Here is a 22670-nt window from a genome sequence, read left to right as displayed (position 1 = left end):
ACACCGCACTGTTTGTTCCACTCCTTGCCAGGTTCCACCATTTGAATTTCACCTGTTCAGCGATGCAAGCCCACTGGCATATGGGGTAGCCATCGACACGCGAGAAACATACAAGGTTCAGATGCTTATGAGCAAGAGCAGGGTCGCGCAGCTCAAGACTACCTCGCTGCCATGTCTAGAGCTGCTTCCGTGCTTGTTGGCTGCCAGGCTGTTGAACTACTTACGAGGAATTACAGAAACGGCCACCTATCGGGTTCTTTTTTTTTAACGCCTCATTGAAAGCCATACAATGGATTGTGGCTGATGCTAAACGATGGGAGACTCATGATAAACCGTGTTTTTGAAATACAATGTTTGACTTTGGGGTATTCTTGGAGGCACTGTGCAACAATGATAATCTGGTGGATTTGCTCACACGTGGAGTCGCAGCCGTGTCATTGATGCGCAAGCCGCCGTGGTGGACCGGTCCTTCGAAGACCATTGAATTGACATCAGCTTGCCCCACCGCAGTAGTGATACGCTCTGCGCCCCCACGTGAGCCTCTGCTTGAAGTTGCAAACTATGAATGCATATACTGATTACTACAAGTTAGTGTTTGGATCACGACTTTCTGCTGGAACGCCTAGTTGTAGAAGCCATCTTCAGGCAGGACCACTGATGGCTTCAGAGTTGAACAAGGCAGAGAAGTATTGGTTGAAGTTGGTCCAACACACTGAATACGCAAGTGAAATCATGGCCATGGAAGAAGGACGAGTTTTCAAGTTATCCAGTACGTTTACCTTACAACCGTTTCTTGACCGTGGTAGACTACTTTGTGTAGGAGGCAGGCTGCAGCAGCTTGACGCGCCAGAGGAGCTGATGCATCTGATCTTGCTTCCTGCTGATCACCAAGTCACTTGTCTATTGGTTGACGCAATGCACAAACGACTCTTACATGGTGGAATTCAGTTCACCCTCCTAGACCTTTGGTAGCGCTTTTGCATCGTCAAGGGGAGTTGTACAGTAAAGCACGTTCTAAAAGCGTGCTTACCATGCCGACGATGGTTCCTACTTCCCCCGAAGGTGCCCCTGTATTGCCTTTGCCAAAAGAAAGAATTAGTGAGGCAACACTGTATGAAGTGCTTGGAACTGATTTCTGTGGGCCACTCTATTGCTGTGATGAATTAGCCTCGACGGGGAAGGTGTACAATGTTCTTTTTTTTTTTTTTGTGCTGTAACAAGGGCAGTACACCTGGAACTGACAACAGATTTGACAACACGAGCATTTCTACTTGCTTTCAAGAGCTTTGCAGCACGACGTGGAATACCTGCAATTGTGTACTTGATAGTGCGAAAGCATGTTGCTGCACTGTGAAGCATTTGTGCTCCCTCTTCGAAGACGATGTTCAGGACTATGCCGTTCTCGCAGAGCCCAGTGGCGCTTCATAGTTGAATGCGCACTGTGGTGGGGAGGCTTTTGGGAACAAGTCATTCACACTAATAAAGGGACACTAAAGCCAAATGTTAAGTCGGCGTTGATTGCTGAAATAGCATTCCAGAAACCTTGTAGTGCTTGTTTCATGCCAAGGAAATGATTATTTTAAAAGAAAATCACATTTTAGTGGTCCACACAGCGTTAGTGCACTTCAAATCACCCGCCCGGAAAGGGCCTCTTGATGTAGCGTTTGCCTTGCCTAACGTTACCTGCCTCTACTGCCCAGCAGCCGACACGTCGGTTTCTGCTCTGAAGGGCACATTACAAGCCTTGCCCAAGTTGTAGTTGATCTCGCAATTCTCTGCACGAAAGCACAACGAGCACACATGCAGATTTCTTGGTTCGCAGAGGCACGGCGTAGGGGTTTATTTGCAGCACCCATCGGAAAGTCATGTAGGTTTCTTTGCTGCAGCTGCTGCTGCTGCTCAAGCAGCGCACACCATTTAGGCACCCAGCAGCATAACAGGGACGCGGCATTTTGTCGAACTTTCCGCCAGAGTGGCTTTTATGAGTGTACAAAGCACACGCAACAGTACGTGATAATGAAACTACCCCTGAGACGTGGCAGCGAAAACGGAGAGCAGCCCGGCGAAAATGGAACTTTTAAACCACTCGCGCCGCTCTCCTTGGTAACGCCAAGTTCTTTTTCCATGAATAAAACAGAAACGCACAAGCAGCATTTTATTACGTCTTGTAATGTACGAAATGTTATTTTTTTTTTATTATATGTAGTTTGAGTACTGGTGATTAATTGTACTCGAGATTCTTGACGTCATCGGGCTCATTCCAAAATGTCCCCACTGGTGGCGCATATGATGTCCTACATTTACCTTAATTTCTCGATTAGTAGAGGACTGCTGTTGATAATACTGATGTTTTAGGTATTCTCAAACATTCACCTTTCACTTTGACATAAATTGTTATTTGCCTTTAGTGTCCCTTTAAGGAAGAACTCAAGTGTTGCCTCGGATGAAGCAGCTTGCGTTATAACGAGCTGCTCACCATGATAGTGAAAGTCGAGGCGGCAGTTAACTGTCGTCTGCTCATGTGCTTGGAGGATGACGTCACATCCAGAGCCGTTCTGACACCATCCCTCTTTATGTCGGCAAGCGTTTTCGTCACTCTTCCCACAGAATGAGAAAACCTTGCCCTCAATGCCGCTGCGTCCAACCTTCGACAAAGTGCGCGGTATCAGGAACATCTACTTAGGGACATATGGAGGCGGTGGAAGAAGGAATATGTTCTGTTCCTGTGCGCTGCTCACCACAGCAAGCCTACGCTGTCATCTAACGTAAAACCTGATGGCCTTGTCCTGGTAGAGGATCTAAATACGCCGCCTCTTACATGGAAGACGGGTCGGGTCATTAAGGAGTTTCCGGGAAAAGACGGTATTGCATGCTCCTTCCCGATACTGCTGTCGAACGGTCAGCAAGTCAGACGTCCTGTGCAGTGGCTCTACCTCGTGCAATGCAGCCTCATGCAACGCAGCTGCTGCACAGCCGTCCTGACTGGGTTTGCATCGTCTACTCCACAGATGATAAAGAGTGACAGATAAAATGGAATGCTTTAAAGTATGGGCCCCTAATAATTTATTTTACAAACTCACTCAGTCTGAACAACCGAAAGGGCCCCTAAACCACCTCCGATAATTTTTTAAAATTTCAAGCAAACATGCACATAGAGTTCAGAATGCTTTCACGATAAACAATGCGATATGCAGCAGTGCTACGAGCCATGGGTGCGCCACAAATTCCAAGAAACAATCTCTTGTCCTCTCCGAGCCTTTCGGTAATCCCCATTGGCTGTGACTTCACTATTTGTGTCTGGTCAAGTAATCCACAAAAATAGCCTGTTCGTCTGCTTGCACGTATGCGTGCTCGCCGCTCTTTCTCCTCCTCACATGACGAGGAGGAGCATTCGCCGAAGAGGAGAGACGAGCATGAAGCTTAGTGAAGCAGAGAGAGAAGCGGGCGGGGGCTATCTTGGGATCATCAAACGCATGTAACTCCGCTATTACAGCACCGTTTCGAAAAATTCTCACGGCTGCGTGTTTGTTGAAGACTTGTGCACAGCTGCAACGCCACAACTAAATTTGGACTTCTAGGTGGTTTAGGGGCCTTTTAAAAAAGGCAGTGAAAAAACCCTCACCTTGGCCTTTTTGACTGATGACTGCCGAGTTGAGGTCACCCAGTTCAAGTATCTCCAATAGATCCTTCTGGGACAGCTCAGCCCGATCGCACAGAGCCATGGCTTCTGCAAGACCCGCTAATGTTGTCCCCAGCAGCATGTTGAGGATGAGGCTCATCTTGGAGCCATTGCCCACCTCCCCTGCACACGCACACACACAAAAAAAAAAACATCGCCGCTCAGTGGTGGACAGCATGTTGTCCACGAGGGACGCTTTGAGGAAGATTGTTCAGCATGCTTCTGCGAGAAGAACACAGTGGCACTCTGAATACTGCACAGATGAATAGAAGCAAACGCTGTTGGTTCTAAACCATTGAAATGGTGGTGGCATTTGTTTATTTATTTATTGGTACTGCAACCACAATTACTGGGGTTTTAGCAGAGTCGGATACGGAGCATCGAAAATACAAGACAATGGAAGAAAAGGGCAGAAGTTATAGCATTATGTACATAAAATGGAGTGAACACATATGCAGTTGTTACAACATCTGCATAGAATTGGACACATCAGAGAGAGGTATTACATATACAAAGAACATAAAAATTTGACAATGCCTAAGTTAACGCACTAAGGTGAGCTGGCAAGCCGTTTTATCAATCAAAGCCTCGTCGACGATAATAGCGCTTGATGAACACTATATATATATATATATATATATATATATATATATATATATATATATATATAGATATATATATATATTTTATGGAGGGCCTCCTGATGTGGTCACCTTCGTGCCATGAATGCGCACATTTTAAAGAGCTGTGTACATGTGGTCTTCTTCTTTGCATGTACCTTCAGACATTGTGAAACATTCATAGTTCGTAATGAAAGTGAGCAGCCATCACTACTCCAGTGTGGGTGAGACTTTTCTTTTAATTTCGATGAAGACACTGGCAGATAATATATTTTGTAGGACAGAAATGCCAGTTGCACTGATCGAAGAGAGTGCACTACAGCAAACACTGATCACGCAAGTTATTCATTGCATCTATAGGTTTTCAGGAACTGCCAGCCACTTGTAAATCATGAAAATATACATAAACTGAACGCTGTTTGCACAGATCTCTGTTGAGAAGCATCTACTTACCCAAGTAGAACGCATGCCTGCCAATAGCCTCAAAGCAGCTGGCACAGTCGTTGAAAAGTGATCGGTCACCTGCAGCCAGGATGATGAGGGTACCATCCTCGGCAGGCTTTTTTGAGCCTGAAACTGGTGCTTCTAGGTACCGCCCACCTCTGAGCATGATAGCCTGGAATCAAGGATTACCCTACATGTGAACACAACTCTTACTGCAATAAAATCGTTAACGTTTAGGAATAGATAAGCCTTTATGTTAAAAGTAAGCGAGATAATGTGATCATGATGCAAGCTTCTCTCATGCCAATGTTGCTGTTTGAAATGTCTGACATGTGTGCCACGCCCTAGTTTCTGGCATTACCCTCCTATGACAGCTACCATTTCTTTCAGCTGCCTTCGGTATTGGCCCACTCCTTTTGTCAGGCAGGAACCTCAGGTCTGCAACTTTTCTCCAGTGAGTTATAGTCCAATCCGATGGCAGAAAAATAACGGTTTGGTTTTGGCAAAGTTGAATACAGTGGTTCATCTCTGGTTTTTTGTTCCAGTTCCCATTTGGTTCAACACCCTAACTATCACCATAGAACTTCCTGTGGAAACTGCACACGGCACCAAGGCTGCTTGTGTTTTCTGACTAAGCTGCAACTTTGGTTGCCAACTCTCAACACTTTCAAGACCAGGGAAAAACAAGCAGTTCTGAAGGATGTTAGCAAGACATTTCTATTAAATGGAACTAATTGCAGTATCTTTATGTACAATATATCAAAATGCAGCTATAATTAGATGTTCTTTCACGCCCAAAAGAAACATTCTCAATAAATGTTCCAGTTATTATCAACAAAAAATTTCTAAGCGACAATTTGCTCAGGAAACAACATAACATTGTTAAAAAAGGCATGCATATACAGTAGAACCCCGCTCTTACGTTCCTCACTGCTGCGTTTCCCCGGCTGTTACGTCGTTTTCCGCCGGTCCCGGCATAGCTCCCATAGGATACAATGTATTGGGAACCCCGCTGTTACGTCGTAACTGTCGGACCGTTCCCGTATGATACGTCGCGAAGTACGCCCGGAGCCGACCGAGTGACTACCAAAGAGAGCGGCCATGGCGCATTTTCACGCAGCTTGGCCTCGTTTGACCGTAATATTAGCCGCATGAGAGGCGCAAGCAACAGAATCTTTCAATTGATGCAAACAAAAGCATGGCCTTCGAGATTCAAATTGCAAAGATGGCGTCTATGACGTAACTGCTCGCGAAAGCAAGGCCTTCGAGATTGGCATTTACTATTGACAAAAACATAGCCTCTGAGATTTGCATTGCACAAACATGGCGTGTATGACGTAATTGCTTGCGAAAGCAAGGCCTTCGAGATTGGCATTCACTTCTGCCATCGCGTTGGCGTAGAGCGTAGACTCATCATCATCGTTATTTGTCGGAGAACGGGAGGAGTTCGAGCTGGTTGGAGCTCGCATGGTCGTGCGTGCGGTTCGCGGTCGGACTCGCCGCGCCGGTTGTGATTGCGTGTGCTTAGTTTTTTCATGCCTACAGCTGTTGGTGTTAAAAAAATCACATACGTTGATTACATTTCTGTGGATAAGGCCGTCCTAAGCTCCGCGTTTCTATCCATCGACTAGATCGCGGCTGAGCGCGCCAATTTTCGTGCTGCTCGTAAGAATTGAAATAAAATTCAGTACCACTAAATATTTTGCCGTTTTTCCTGTTTTTCGGCTCTTACGTTTCCCGTCTCTTACGTTTATTTCCTACGGTCCCTTCAAAAACGTATCAGCGGGGTTCTACTGTACAAGTAAAAATCTGTAGTATGAAAAATACAAGATTTACAAAATTATTCACCCTGCCTTGTTCCTTAAAAATCTAACAGTAAACATTTAGCAGGCCTATCTATAGCGGTCTCAAGTGTTCTCCAGCATCGGTGCACCGATCAGCACTCTGTTCCCACGGTTCTTGTGCCACTAAACGAAACGATTCCGTGAAGTGGTGAAGCACAAGTGCACATTGCATGTTCTGCAAAAAACATCAGCTTTGAGTTCAGTTTTCTTCTTTTCAATGCAAAGCTTGCAGTTTTTACGTCTTTCTGCTTTTTCCGGCTTGTGGACCGTGTGTTTTGTGGAGGGTGGTGGAGTAGTACGAGCTAGCTTGGCGCAATCAAGATTGAAAAGCTGTTGAACAGGCTCTTCTTTGAATGATAGATGGACATATCCAGTGTTCCTTACCAGCTCAGGGATCTCTAGGTGCAATTTACGGTGTGCTTCAAATAAAACAAAACTATTCACACATGCAATATCAATGCAGCGAAACAACAGTGCCTTCCACCACTGCACACTTCTCATAAGGACGTTGTAATAGCCAATCATCTGATCTGATTTATCAACTACTAGCATTCCAGCATTGTAATCATGTATAAGCAATGGCTTCATGACAGAAATTTGAGCCTAAGTATTTCCTCCTTTATTCCCTTCTTTATTTTATTTTATTTTATTTAGAGTCCTTACAGGCCTCGTTAGAGGCATTGGGTAAGTAAGGGAGGCATCAGAAAAAATAAATGATCACACATAATGAATACATATCATACAGGATCAAATGGCTCAAAACACACATATCCCTTTTTAAACACATTAAAATATTGGCTAACAATAATTGTAGAGGCGAAAAGAGAAAAGGAGCAGTTCAACGCTATAAATAATTATTACAATTAGAGAGAACATCAACAGATACATTTCGTACACGCGCAGGTAATGCATAGTAAAAACATAAGGGTACAATGATCGAGCAAAAAGAAATAACGAACTCAAACATAAGAGAGCTAACAAAACACAAGTAGCAAAGAAAAAAAAAGCGTTATGCGTTTTGTCAAGGTTATGCAGAGGAGTGTGAAATGATGAGATGACGAAATTTCTTGGGATTTTTTTCGGACACAATGGAATGTGGAAGTGCATTCCACAGCCGAATGGCACGAGGAAGCGCCGATGACTTGAATGCGTGAGTGCTTCTGTACATGCGAGTGAAATTGAGGTGATTATGTAATTTGCGAGATGTGCAAGATGAAACTTCAAGCCGCAAGGAAGATTTTTTACCAGCATAGACGTATTTGTGAAACAATGACAAGAGTGCAAAGTCCCGGCAAGTACCGAGGACCGGAAGTGAACTATCATGTTTTATTCGTGAGGTGCTTGATTTGTAAATGTGGTTATTAGAGATAAACCTAGCGGCCCTATTTTGTACAGATTCTAATAAACTGATCAAGTTGTTATGATGGGGTGACCATATTGGAAAGGCATATTCCAGCTGCGGGCGAACAAATGCCTCAAAAGCTAGCTTGTGAATATTGGAGGGAGAATTTCTCAGGGTTCGACGTACGTACCCCAATGGCTTCGAAGCATTAGCACATATGGTTGTAACGTGAAGGTTCCAGGAAAGGTTTGACGTCAGCTGAATTCCTAAGCACTTGTATGTAGTGGCCGGAGAAATTGGGTTGTTATTTATGCAATAAGAAAATTTTGAGACTGAGTGTTTACGAGTAAGAGAGATTACTTTGCATTTAGATGAATTTAGGGTCGTTAACCAAGTTTTACATTAATTCAAAATAAGCTGAAGATCATTCTGTAGAACGTGATGGTCATCGGGACCGTATCGTTTGCTGTATGGATAGTACTCAGCATAATGACAACACGACGGTCTTTCCACCGAAGATACAAGACATTGCGATTACACAACCATCTAATGTTGCCACGTCACTTTTTTTCACATCATGCATCTTTGAGGTTGTGGCAGAAATAAAAATAATGAATGCCGACCAAAGAGGTTTCGTTAAAATATAACAACGCTTTGGCTTTCACACGGAAGCCTTGTTCACTCTTGTTCATCCTGAGCAGACGAGATTTTGTCGAATTCTTGATTTCATCTTTGAGTTCAGCGGAAAACCCTCGGCAACCTTTTCATGCAGTTCCGAGATGAGGCATGTCAATGTGTAAATGTTGTCCATGAATATCGGTACCCTTGATCTAAGTATTCAACACACAGCTGGCAAACTACACCGAAAGCTAATCCATGGGGTCCTGGCTGCTCACGCTTGCTAGTGTAGACAGTGAAATGTACCGTGTATCCTGTGCCGGGGTCAACTAGGAGCCACATCTTATAGCCCCATTTCGTGACCCTATCTTTCATGTATTGTTGGATTCACCCTTTGACTTGACCATCTGTTCATGAACAGACAGACCCCAATGTGGCTGGAACAGTTCGCCGACACCGCATTGACGTGCTCCCTGGGCCACCACACGGACCAGAGCTTGGCTCGGGACACCTGTCTGACATCATACAATACTGCAACTTGGAGCATTGCGAACAAAGCTATAAAACCGCGCCGCAGCATTGTTTGTCACGGGTGCAGACCACTGTAAAGGTTTCCCACACTCTAGTACCGCTTCAGCTGAGGAATCTTGACGACGCTCATGTAAACAATGAGGCTGACAAAATTCGTCATTTCATTTGGGGTCCCTTCTTCCCATGAGCCATCAAAGCAAGTGGGCTTTTTTCGAACACGTGGGTCCAGCCATATTTATTGGTGTGGTCGCAAACAGTTTCATTTACTAGTGTTGTGAAGAACCGAAAGAAGTCCATAGCAGTGAAATTCTTTTGCTCGAGTGCCACGCCCACATCTTCCTCAAGGTACACACCAGGCACCCATCTCTTTAAAATGTACTAGATCCGCTACTGCGCCAGTGGCAGGGTATCATTACTGCAGCTTGTTGAGAAATGATAACATCATGTAGCAGGTGTGCGTGCTTGTTCAAGAGTGCACTGAAAGCAAAACTAAATGCAATGTTGACCACTTCTGGAAGTTCCAGGTTCATTTCCTCCCGAATTACTGTCCGAACTAAAACTAGAGCTTCCAAAGTCTTCTTTGAACTCTTCACTACAAGGATCATCAATTAACAGAACTGCTGAAACAGTGGAATCACGAGGTTCATGTAGTCCTTTTGCGCGATAAGACGTGAACCTGATGCCATTTTCGTCCGCCTCAACCACGACCACACCCGGAAACTGCTTGAGAATCAAAAGACTAGCTCTTCAAACACTGAGTAGATGGCGCAACATGTTCCAGTGCACAAAAATTTGAGCTTGGCAGTGCGTGAAAAACAAACGATCATATATGACTGACGGGCTGTAGGTGCAGTCCTGAAAGTCAGGGGCGTAGCCAGAAATTTTTTCGGGGGGGGGGGGGGGGTCAACCATACTTTATGTATGTATGTTCGTGCGTGCATTTGTATGTGCGTGTGTATATATACGCAAGCAAAACTGAATTTCAGGGGGGGGATTTGACCCCCCCCCCCTGGCTACGCCCCTGCTGAAAGTGTTAACAAACCTTGCTGCTTAGTCCTAGCCATCAGGTGTACAAGGCTGCAAGCTTGTGCTTCACACACACTCATTGACTATATACTAGTAATTAAGAATGAAGTGGTTTGGGTGTGCAGGTGATTTGCCAGCAACTACCATGGATGCCCACCAAGTTTGTGTGCCCTTAGAGGATAAAACAGCTTAAGCTTGTGCACGGGCACAAGGCCAATCAACCTACTGAGTGATTGCGTGTAGCACAGCCAAAGCTGAAAGTGCTACTGAGCTAAGGTTCCCTAAGCGCTACACATGATGCCCCTGCGGGTGCGCAGTGAATGAACTTATAGCCCAATATCTATATACCCATTCAATTAAGCTAAATTCAGCAAAATGACTCTGGAAGAAACTGTGAAGTCTCCAATTCTCGGTATCTATAAAGTATTAAGGCGAAAGCCTTAAGTACCTCATCAAACGCTGGCCTTCAAAAATGCAGCATGTGGCACAGAACCTCACATGACCTCTGACGCGCGAACTTAAAAAAAAGAAGGTTCGAGCTGGAATCAAACCCAGGCACTTTACATGGCAGTCAAGTGTTCTACCACAGAGCCACACCAGTGCTTCAAACTGCTTTGGAAAAAGACCCTATACAGGTGTCACGTCGGGGAGGAGTCACATTGACAGACGTCATATAGCAAGGCAGAAGTGCAGAGTCACACCAGGCCTAAAAACATGCGAAATGGGTAATGAGTGAGTGGTGTAAAGCTTCGCACCCATTACAAAGGACTCGGCCATCATTCATCGTCAGCCACAGCACCCACAAAGTGTGCAGCTACGCAGGTGTGTGTATTGCCCTAAAGCTACAGATTGGATACTTAGCTAATGTACACCTTCAAAAAAGAAATGCAAGCACGTGCATAAGGTGTTCATAGGGTCGATTTAAAGCAAAACATATGCAGTTGCTTGTTGTACACAACATATGTTTAAGAGGTTTGACTAATAAAACAAATGTGCACCAGGCAAAGCGACTAAAATTAATCTGGTTAAACTAGTCGTATCTAACCCTGCATTTGATATTCAGACAGCACTTACCTCTGATATGTCCTGCGATGTGTCAGGGTCTATGGACGTCATCTCTACATAGCCCTTGTTGTCTTTAATCTCATGCAAAACACCACAATTTCCGAACACCATCTGGAGAGCAACAGAACAGATTTGCAATGGTTATCACTTATATTGTGACCCACTTATATTACCGTAAAATTCCGAGCACAGTGAATGAATGGTGGGAGGGGGTGCTTGCTCTGGATTTTACGGTAGTTACTCTTGGCAAAGTAATGGGTCATGGTAGCAATGAGATATAAAGTTGATACGCTTTGGATACAACGGTATTCTTGTGACTTTCTTCTTTACACTTCTTGGTCTAACCAGCTTTGTTGCTTTGGCATTTCAATGCATCAAACTTTGTGAATGTGCGCAGAATGGCAAGCATTTTATGCTAGAAAAAATACCACAGAATTGGGTTTTGTTAAACCTTTGAGAATCAAAACGTTTAGCCAAGTGCGACCTTCCATGATCAATTTTTATTACTGCATATCCAAAAACCTTTAGAGTGACCATAAAGAGAGAAAAAATATTTTCCATAGGTATAGATGCATTACCGACTCATTTTGCATAATGTGTACAATGTGCCAGTTGAAAGACATTAAAAAAGCACAAGAGAAAAAAATACAAAACTTGTTTACCTCCTTGGCTGCATGAGAATTCGATACACAGCAAAACGTGATGTCAGATGCTGCGACGACATCGGCAGGGGTTAATCCCTTGTATGCACCCGCTTTTACAAAGTCTCGACACTGCACATAAAAAGAAAAGCGACATATATTTAACTAATGCAAGATATTCCAAGGTGTAAAGAAACTATCGATCAGCAAAGGAACCACACAGACTGCCGTTCATCGTTCCAACTTCTTCTTCTTCTACTGCAGTGCTCGCCTGCACGCGTTTATTCCTTTTCTTTTTCAACATACTCCCGCCCCCCAGTAGTGTCGCTCAATTCGAGCTTGTACAATTTCTGTACTGGCTTTCTTAAAAACTTTCCGTCTTGGGCTTTCACCCGGCAAGCTCGGATTATGCCATCTTGACCCGGGTAAACGTCTGTGACTCGCCCAAGGGGCCAAACACCCCGAGAAATGCCAGGCTCTTCGATGATTACCACATCATCTACTCGTAGACAGCTGCTGGGATGTGCAGGGTATAGGTGAAGTGCCCGCAGTTCTAGCAAATACTCTTTTTTCCATCGCATCCACAGGTGATCTATCAGCTTCTGTCTGTGTCTCAACTTCTTGCTGATGTCACTTCGAGTAGTCTGAGGACTTATAGCATCGTAGTCATTGTTGGGCCGCTCTGGAGAAGCTAGCAAGGAACGTCCAACAAGAAAATGCGCCGGACATATCGGAGAAGGCTCTTTGGCGTCCGTATACGTGTAGGTCAATGGTCTTGAGTTAACAACTGCTTCAACCTCCAGTAGCATCGTCTCGGTTTGTTCGCTGGTGAGTTTGCTCTTTCCCATCACCTTGCGCAACGATGACTTCACTGTTCGGACAAGCCTCTCCCACCAACCACCCCACCAAGGTGCACCCGGAACGATAAACTTCCATTCGATGCGATAGGTCAGTAGGAAAGACGCGAACGGAGAGCTCTTCATGACATTCCAGATGTTCCTGAGGTCCCGTGATGCTCTCTTAAAGGCAAGAGCGTTGTCAGAGTACAGTGTTGCTGGTACCCCTCTGCGAGCCAGAAACCGGCGGAACGCTAGTAAGAAAGCGCTTGTCGAGATCGCACTCGTCAGTTCAAGGTGTACTGCTCTCGTCGTCACACAGGTGAACAGCAGGATGTAAGCTTTCGATGCATCACCATGTAGCTCCTGTTGCTTTATATATAGTGGACCTGCAAAGTCCAATCCCACTACATCAAACGGTCGTGACGAGAGAAGCCGGTCCTCAGGCATCGGCGCATATTGTACGTTTCCAGGTTTCATGTTGTACCTTCGGCAGAGGAAGCAAGCATTAATGATTCGTTTCACTTCTTGTCGAGCGCGGATAATCCAATAACGCTGTCGTATTTGCATCATAGTGCTTGCCACACCACCATGCAAAGCTCTGCAGTGAGCCTCTGTCACTACCAAAGCCGTGAAGGGATGCCTCTGTGGTAGTATGACCGGATGCTTTTCGTCATACGTAGCGTCGATTCTTTCAAGTCGTCCGCCAAGCCGAAGCTGTCCGCTTTGGTCCAAGAAAGGGTGAAGATCGAGCAGCTTCGAGTGTTTTGAGAGAGTGTCTCCAAGTTGAAGCTGTTCGACGTCCTTCGCGAATACTTCGAGTTGAACTCGTTGTACCCAAAACCTTTCAGCCTTGCATAGCTCCAGTGTCGAAATTGTTTCGCTGAGCGATGTTTGAATACAACGGCATCGATCCACAAAGTGGAAGACCCAGGCGGTGACGCGCAGGAGCTTCTGCAGATTGTTGTGCTTGCTTAAATCAATCAAAGGGTGTAATTTCCTGGATGATGCTTGAAGAAATACATGTTGCGTGTCAATCTCTGCCTCTTCGTTGATCGGTGTGCACTGGTTCGGTTCGGTAGGCCAGTTTGATTTAGGCTGGGACAACCATTCAGGTCCATACCACCAACAGCGACATGCACGTAGAGTCTTCAAAGGTATGCCCCTAGTCAGTACATCTGACGGGTTGTCTTCACCCGGGCAGTAGCGCCATAGCACTGGTTCAGTAGCTTTTGCTATTTCAGTCACTCTGTGTTTTACAAACTGACTCAACTTGCTATGGTCACCGCGGATCCAGCTCAATGTGATCATAGAGTCAGTCCACATGACGCAGTGGAAATCTTTTGAATCCCATGAGGAACAAATGTACTTTAGCAATCTGGCTCCCACTACCGCGGCCATAAGCTCGAGCTTTGGTAGTGTTAATGTCTTAATAGGTGCCACTCTTGACTTCGCTACTATCAGTGAAGTAGCCGAGTTCCCGGCTTCGTCGAATGCTCTCAAATAGGCACATGCTCCATAAGCCTTCAGGCTGGCGTCGACGAATATATGCAGTTCAGCCTCTTCACTGCTCCATGAAGCCCGTCTCTCACGCAGCGCGGAATCTTTATGTGGCCAAGCTGAATCACGTCCGCACACCAGGCTGTCCACTGCGTCTTGATCTCCTCGGGTAATTGATCATCCCAGGAACGGCCTAAAACCCAAAGGCGTTGAAACAAAAGCTTCGCTGTTACGGTGAAAGGCGATAGAATGCCAAGCGGGTCATAAATTCGAGAAGCAGCCTTTAGTAGAGTACGTTTCGTGTCGGGCTGGCCAGCGACTAAATATTGTGCCACAGATTTGGAAGAAAACTTGAAGTAGTCCTTTTCTATATCCCATTGCATTCCCAAGACCGCAGCTGCTTCTCTGGATCCTCCTTCTACTTGCTCCTCCTGGTTGTCGAAAATGTTCTGCAGCTGATGGTTATTGGTCTTCCACTTTCTGAGGTTCATGCCTGCATCTCTCATGATTGCCTTTGACTGTTCATAGATGCGCAGACCTTCATGGAATGTTGTTGATGAGGTTGTTTCGTCATCACCAATTGCTTGTACTTTTAGAATGCAGACCATGAGGCTGGAGTCGCAGTCCAGAAAGGCTTTTTGCTGACTGGGTCCTTGTAGCGTCCATCCAAACGCTGTGTCGATCGCTACCAGTCCTGGAACTTCTGCGCTCTTTACAATTTCTCCAGACATTACTTGCCAAAGATGGTCAGCTCCTATCAACAAGCTGAGGCCATTTTCCGTCTCGGCGTCGAACTTCTTTTCGTCCGCGATGAATTTCCCTTCGAGCCGCAGGTTCTGAAGGATGTGGCTGTCAGCTTTCGGGGAAGCAATGTCGTGACAAATAGCTGGGACAACAATTGCACGCACTATGCGGGTGTCGGAAGAGTGCTGGCTGCGCAGGGGAACTTCTACAACCTTCCGTCTTTCCGCAGTACTTGGTGATGCGCAGCCAAACGTGTTCAGTGCAATCCGTGTTTCTCCCAGTACCTGCAGGTGTAACTTCCTGACGAGCTCTTCCGTGACGAAGGATCGCTGGCTGCCTCCGTCGAGAATCCCTCGGACATATCTTGAACTGTTATCTTTCACGACAAAGGCGCGAAAGGTCTGCAAGTATACTTCTCTGTCATTTATCTCGCTCCCGCTCAGTGAATTCTTGTCGCACAGCATAACCGACTGTGATGACACTATTCCTACTGTGCTTCCGGAGGCGTCCACTGGTCGAGGTGTCACTGCCATGTTCTTCCTGTAGTTAGGGTCGCACATGCTTGATGCGTGCCTCCCATGACAGCTCGAGCACGTGAGTTTGACTTGGCAGGACCGTGCCGGATGACCTCGTGACGTGCATCGATAGCAGCGGTTGTCCTTAGTCAGCATCTCTTTCTTAGAAGTGATAGAGAGGTCGGCGTCGCAGGCGCGTGTGCCGTGCTTCTTCGATTTGCAGAAAAAACACTCGTTCCAGTTGCACGAGGTATATATTTCCTGTTGCACTGCATGGTACTACAGTCGAACCCGTTTATAACGAACTCGAAAGTGTCGCGAAAAGTGGTCGTTATATCAGTAGTTCGTTGTATATGGACTCGCCCTTAAAAACGTGCGCTTAGCGGCCAAGCCGTTTTTTTTTGTGCACTTTTGTTAAAGTGCTAACAACCCCTTCGGTGACAAGCTAAGCCTTTTCGCGTCATGAAGCGACGCCCGCTGCGTGCTCACGAGTGAATTAACCGCCTTTGCAATGAGCCGACACCGTTTCACCGAAGCGCGGTACCGCGACGTGGAGCCGATCATCCCTGGCTAGTTGCGTGCAGAGCGTCGCCTACTCGGGTCGCGGAGTCACTGCCGGGCCGCTTGCTGTATGCCGTATGCGCGCGTTTGTACGTTCTTCGTGCTTGCTTCACTCCGGACCGTGCACGGGTGCGGCGACTAGCCTCTTCGTTCAACGCGGCGAAAACAAGTATTTTCCAAGCAACGCGCACTCTACGTCTCCGCGATGCTCTCGCGGCACTGCACGACGATGCGCGACTCACTTGAGTTGTCACCTAGTCAAACACGCAGTATACGCTCGCTGTCAGTGCATCGACGTTTCTCGGTGCCCGCGCCGCTCAACAACAGCGAGCTAATTTCGTTTCTACAAAGCGACGTGCACTTTAAAGCGGTCTCGCACGACGCGGCGGCGGCGAACTTGCGAACGGCAGCATGGCTAAGCATGGCGCGCTCGTACCGCCGTCAATCCGCAGTGTACGGCGTAGTACGCCACACGCGCAGCCGAACAGATATCTACAGATGACCGTGATAAGGTTGTCGGCTATAAGGCATAATGGCACGTTCATCGACGGCCGCCACCTCGCCTTCGCTCTTTTCTGATGCTTATCCGCGAAGGCATCGCCGCAATCGCGCGGAAGTCGTAATCACCGATCGACCGGTCTCTGCCGTTACCGGAAAGACGGACGACTTTTCGCGGCACATTGTGGCGTCGACGAGTTTAGGGACGCAGTGAACCTTTTTGGGATGGAAAGTTATCGCGGTTATCACTTCAATTGCATTTATGCCTTCTTGCGTTCCAAGGCATTGTTTGGTTCATCGCAGGCGGTCGTAGCTGCAGAGAACGGCGTCAGGAAAGGTTACTGTGCGAAAGCTGACCGCAAGGCTTCATGATGCCTACTATTTTTTTTCCCCACTGCCATTCTACCACTGAAGAAACGCCTGAAAAGTGAGCGACCTCGCTCGCAGCGTCCGAAATCTGCGTGCGGTGCTCGCCGATCTGGGTATCTTAGTCGCGAGTAAACTGGAGCGGGGCACGCGCGAGCGCGCGCCCCTGTAACGCTTTAGAAGGCATATTTTAACTTTTTTTCGCTTCGTATGCACCATATTTTTAACGCGACCGTGTCTGAAGTGTTCGTTGTAAAAGTAGGAGGCTTTGAAAAATGTTCGCTATATCTGGACGCAGCTTCAATGGTTAGCATAGGAAAATCGTACGTGCACCCAAATATGGTCGTTATAACCGATAGATCGGTATATGTGGGATCGTTATAAGTGGGTTCGACTGTATAGTCAATCATATTTAGCACAAACATGAACATACCACTGTTGCAAACATAAAATGGCATCCTTTCACAAGACTGTCACAAATACCTTATCTCACAAATATCGAGGACATTACGAATTAAATGTTGGCAGTCTTAGTTGGCTGCTCATATGTTTTGCCAGTCTGTAAGCCAGAGCAATCAAATTATATTTCAGATAATGGTATTTTGGGCCTTTTCAATGTAACAGAATCAGTAGCCTATCGAACATGAAGCTATGTGTTTGTCCAATACACGCCCTAACATAGTTGAGAAAGCTAGAAACTGCAAACCACTTCCGAAATTCCAGCGAACAATACATGTTTTGTTGTACTGAAGGGGAACTCCGGTACATTTTTGACCATATTGAGATAATGCCGTTTTCAAATAGTATTAACAGTACTGTAACAGTTCCTCGGGCGTCTTTAACGCCGAACCACTGTTTCCAGCGATTTATGTAACGGCTGGAGGCTACGAACTTTCCCAGCTGCATGCTGTTGGCAATTTTCACGGCCTCTTCGGAAAGAATCCAGTTGCTGACGGCCAGGGCGTCCGCAGAACTTTTTGCAGGGGAGTGCATACGCAAGGGGGGGGGGGGCAATCAGCATTGGCAGCCTTTCTTTCACTGCCGTGACATGACAGGCAAGATTAGTCAGTAGTTTGTAACGCGCGAAAGTGAATGGCAAACCTGAAGGCCAGGACCTGAGTGTGGTAATCAAGCTGTGTAGCTTATCGCAACTGCATAGAAAAATATCCGCAATTCCAAGGGGGGGCAGCCGGCCCCCCTTGCACCCCCCTCCGGACGCCCATGCTGACGGCACGTTCTGCACTTCTTTCGCGCTCAAGGTACTCGAAGAGCGCATCGTCCATGTGTTCGCTGAACACTGGTGCACCGTTACTGAGCTTCCGACGAAGTTTTGCCTTCCCGTAGTTTAGCTGCAGAAAATTATCGAAATTCTTCTCCCATTCCCGTATCCGCTTCCGGTCGAGCTTGAAATGTCGAGACGTCTGGTGCACGTTCTTTCCGTTTTCTCGATGCCATCGAATAACCTCGATTTTCTTCGCCACTGTGTAGGACTGCATAGGCATAGCTGACCTCTCACCCCAAACACAAAGCAACAAATGACGCGGAGCAATCGGGCTGCAGTGCAAAGCAGGATTGGATTGGATTCATGGCAGCCAGCAGGACAAAAAAGAGTAGAAAAACCCACGGAAACTTTTTTTTGTCAACTGGATGTGGCAGGCCACTGTTGCCTGGGCGCGTTGTCGCGGAGCGGCGGAAGGGGGGGGGGGGCGGCGGCAAAATCATTACTAACCAATATACTGGGGCTCTACTAAACTTCATGAGTGTACCATCTACCATTCTAACTGGTACAATGCTGCATAAAATTATAGGATTCCCCCAGTTTATGGGCGTGAGTAAGAGCATGTTTTATTTTTCTTCACATAAATGGACGTTCCTTCGACCACTTCTGACGCAATGGCGTGAGCAGTGCGGTCCACCACACCGGCCCTTCCCGTCGCCGATAGATATTCCGGCGAGATCTTCGGAGAATCTCGGATTGCTTCACCAGCGGCGTCGCCAACGATGACACTAACGACTTCGGCGGCGCAATCCCCCCTCCCACCCCCCACGTCTGGGGAGAAGCCGACTCGAAGAGAAGGCGGACGCCGCCACGGACACCATTAACTTTCGTCTTGGCCCACGTCCAGCGCGCGCTTGCGACGCAAGCGGCTCAGCCACCGGCCTAGGCAACACCGCTCGCTCCGAACTTTGAGGACGTGCCTTCTGAAAGCAAGTCGCTCAGACCGGCACATGCAGCGCCTACGATGCACCTAAACCTCTATAATCACGTAGAAAGTAGCATACAAGGAATTTTCGGCGTGGCGCATGCCGTGCAAAATTTCGCGTAGTCGGTTTTCAACGCAACGAGCGCGTCAATGGCCAAAGCCTCCACGGCCCGAAACACAGTGGCGTAGCCGGGGATGGCAAATGCCATACTCCGCTATCTCCAATGGCTCTCAATCACTGCGTCGAATCCAGCAACGGCTGTAGCGGAAGTATGCAGTGAGAGATTTCGCGATTTGATCCGTTATGCGGGCTTGGATTTCTAAAAACGATTATTAACTTTTCTTCGCATCATAAAGCACTTAGCGCCACCGCGTGTCTGCTTTGCCGACGGAGAGCATATTGAGCTTAGCGGGACACTAAAGTGAAACAATAAATAAGTTTAGACCAAAAATTTTTCTTTCAAAACATTACTGTCATGAATTTCGCCATTACAGGATAACTACTAGAAGAGGAAGTCAAAGTTTTATGTTTCAAATTTCGCGCCAAAACTACAACACGCGCCCGTCAGTGTGACGTTCACGTGCTCATCCGTCTCCCGGATGAATCCCACAAGCTAAAACATGTCAAATTGTCGCAGAGCAGCGCTGATTGCGCATCAATTTCAAACAAATGCGAACTTGCGAAATGTCAGCGAAAATAAGGCAGCGGCGAGTGCACAACTGCAAAACCAAGTGCTTCGGTCCACGCTGGAGGAACACGAGCTTCTGTCCACTGTAGCGCTACCAAGAATCAAGGAGTTGAGAAAGAAACGAGACGGAAGGACGGGCGCTGAACTTGAGCTGTTTATTCTAATTGCGGAGTCAACAGACTACACTTGCGCAGTTCCTACTCTCATACGCAACTCTTTGTTTCTCGCTTGCGCTACGATGAATTACCTATACTCGGGGACAACTTTCTGTGGCAATGAAGGGAAAGCTACGGGGGCGGAGCGTCTGCACATGTACTGCTACGCGAAGTAGTCCGGTTTGGCGCGCGTCTCGTAACGCCGTGGAAAGTGATGGCTAGCGTTGCATCCATCAAGGTACGGGTAAAAGGCGCGACTTTTCCACGCACGCAAAAACGCAAAGTGAAAACGTATTAAGTAAAAGAAATACAAATATCTTGCTTGTGTGCGCTGCGTTCCGTCTCAAAAAGCTACACGTAGAAAATGAAGGAGTATTTTATATATCTCACGCAGAAAATACGGACGCAATTGTGGGACTACATTCATTAGCGGTAGGATACGTGCATTGTGGCTCTGTAGCTTTCCCTTCATTGCCACAGAAAGTTGTCCCCGAGTATAGATGTGAAGCAACTCGCCCAGCAACCAGTCCCACTCGAGCCTCAGTCGTAGCGATACCGCGATATTACGTTAGTAATGAAAAGAAACACGCGGTGACGCCACGCGTCTGAAGAGCCGCGCCGCCTGCGATTCCATTGTTTCATAGAAAACACTGACGCTTGTAAGAGTCATTTGTGGCATTTGTACACGCTCAGATTGACATGAGCTACTTGTCAGACAAAAAATAAACGACATTCCGATGCGCTGTGGTAGCGCAAACGATAACGACACACCTGCAGGGCAAACAAAGGGGTGGCAGACGATGATTACATATCATTCGGGCTCCAACTATAGTGAAAGATTAACAATATATTGCACATATATAGCCTAATTAAAAACACTAGCCTAACGAGCTATATAAGCATTAACGTTTCCGTGAGTTCCGTTGCGTGCGCACACGGGAGGGAGTCAGGCCGCCCACATTCATCATCCAAAGGGGAGGGTCAGCACCATACACTCACTTTTTCGGACCTGTCCCGTCATATTTATCAGGCACTGAGCCGTGTCCCCAACTGGGAGACAAATAAATGCCTTATTCTTCCTCCAACAACCACTATATATATATATTTACAGCGCTCGGTTATGAGCACACAGGTTTCTGGCGATAATGGCAGCTGCCGAGGGTGGCATTAAACGAGCTGTTTGCTTCCCACTTTTACCCATCGGAAAGTCGGGCTACAGCGAACCTTGGCTCCCCCTAATGTAGAACCCTGCGCACGGCTACTAAGATACAGCTCATACGTGGACATAGTAATTTTATCGTGTTTGTGCGGGCGGGACACACAATTATTCTACGAGTCCACTTACAAGCAGTCAGATGCAGTCGCGCTGAGCAGGCCTAGCGTGCCCTTTTTCTCGCTTCTGTGATGCGCTCAAAAATTCGCTGAACGTATTTTCACAACTAATGTCAGTTTGCGGCTGTTGCCACCAACAGGCAGAGTTTTACGATTATAAAGAACACAAAATTATCAGCACTGACGTGTATGACTTTGTATTCGTTTGTACCGCCATGAATTTATATGGCCGAGCTGCAAGACATGCACGAGTCAGTGATACGAAAACTTCAAAGGCTGCTCTTGTCGTGGCTTCAAATTTCTGAATGTTCCTCGGTTTGTTAGTTCTATACTAAGCATAGCGACCACGTGTGAAGTCGGAAGTTAGTTTCGTGAATCAGTTCCATTCACCAAGAGCAGACATCGTTAACAAGCTGGATGCGTTCCAAGTCTTCGGATTCGACACGACCTTAAAGAAAATCGTCATAAATTAAGCCCCCTACCACAACCTGTGTCACCGCACGGCGGTGTTTCGATAAATCCAAGTGTCGCACTGCTAAGCTCGAGAGCCCGATTCCCAGCCACGGCGGCCGCATTTCGGTGCACGTTGAAGAACCTTAGGTAATGAAAATTAATCCGAATGCCTCCACTACCGCGTGCCTCATAATCATATCGTGGTTTTGGCACGCAAAACACCCGTAGTTATTATTGTTATCAGAAAAATTGAAGGCTGCACGACATCGCTCGGAGCGTGCTTGTATCTTTTTCATTTCAATGTTCTTTTTTTAACCTAGCTTTTCGGTAGACGTCTCGTGCAGACTATTTCAGAATAGACTGCCTTCAGCTTTTGTCTCTGCTGCTCCAGCAAAAGAGGAGACTGCAAGTAGTGCGTGCTAGAGGTTGTCAGTAAAGCCCCTCCATGCCTTTTCCGCCGGCTAGGCGGCAGTAGACGCGATGGAGGGACTTTAGTTGTCAGTACGCGTGAATGGCCTGTGTCCGCCGCCTTCAAAACAGGTGGCCTGATGGCTACAAGCTGCGCGAGAGGACGACTATGCGCACACAGATGTGCTCGAGTCACCTGCCAAAACGCCCGCATTGCTGTTGTCATACGAGACAGTTCCACGGAAATGAAACGTCACCGGCGAAGCAACAGCGACAACAGCAGCAGCCTTACATCTGCATGCAGGGTTCCCGCTAACACAATCAATATAATGACCCATCCCTGAGCCCCCTTCACGAAAAAAAATATTGTATTAACGGCACGTCACGGGGGAATATATTGTAATGCGTAGTTTCGCTGACGACGCAACCCGTTTTGTACAAATACCGATCACACGTAGAGAGGCGTAGGTATGGAGGAGAGGTCTAGTTGTGTGCGCGCACAACTAAATATTCTGGGGGATGGGGGGAGAGCGCAGTGCGTACCCGCCATGAGGACAGGTGGCGCCACCCAGTCATGGGCACGTTACCAGTAAAAAGTA

The 22670-nt window shown here is 46.9% G+C and overlaps 1 protein-coding gene across 1 annotated transcript in view; it reads right to left on the bottom strand.

The window, feature by feature from the left end:
• Positions 1-22670, bottom strand: part of LOC119381078 (putative oxidoreductase GLYR1 homolog) — a 135693-nt gene that overhangs the window by 21965 nt on the left and 91058 nt on the right. Inside the window, 4 exon segments of the mRNA XM_049412150.1 lie at positions 3623-3802; positions 4753-4915; positions 11179-11280; positions 11832-11942. Of these exon segments, the coding sequence (XP_049268107.1) occupies positions 3623-3802; positions 4753-4915; positions 11179-11280; positions 11832-11942 (556 nt within the window).

Source organism: Rhipicephalus sanguineus, chromosome 2 (genome assembly GCF_013339695.2).
Source record: "Rhipicephalus sanguineus isolate Rsan-2018 chromosome 2, BIME_Rsan_1.4, whole genome shotgun sequence".
In the NCBI taxonomy this organism is placed as follows: Eukaryota; Metazoa; Arthropoda; class Arachnida; order Ixodida; family Ixodidae; genus Rhipicephalus; species Rhipicephalus sanguineus.
This window is presented reverse-complemented; position numbering and strand designations above follow the sequence as displayed.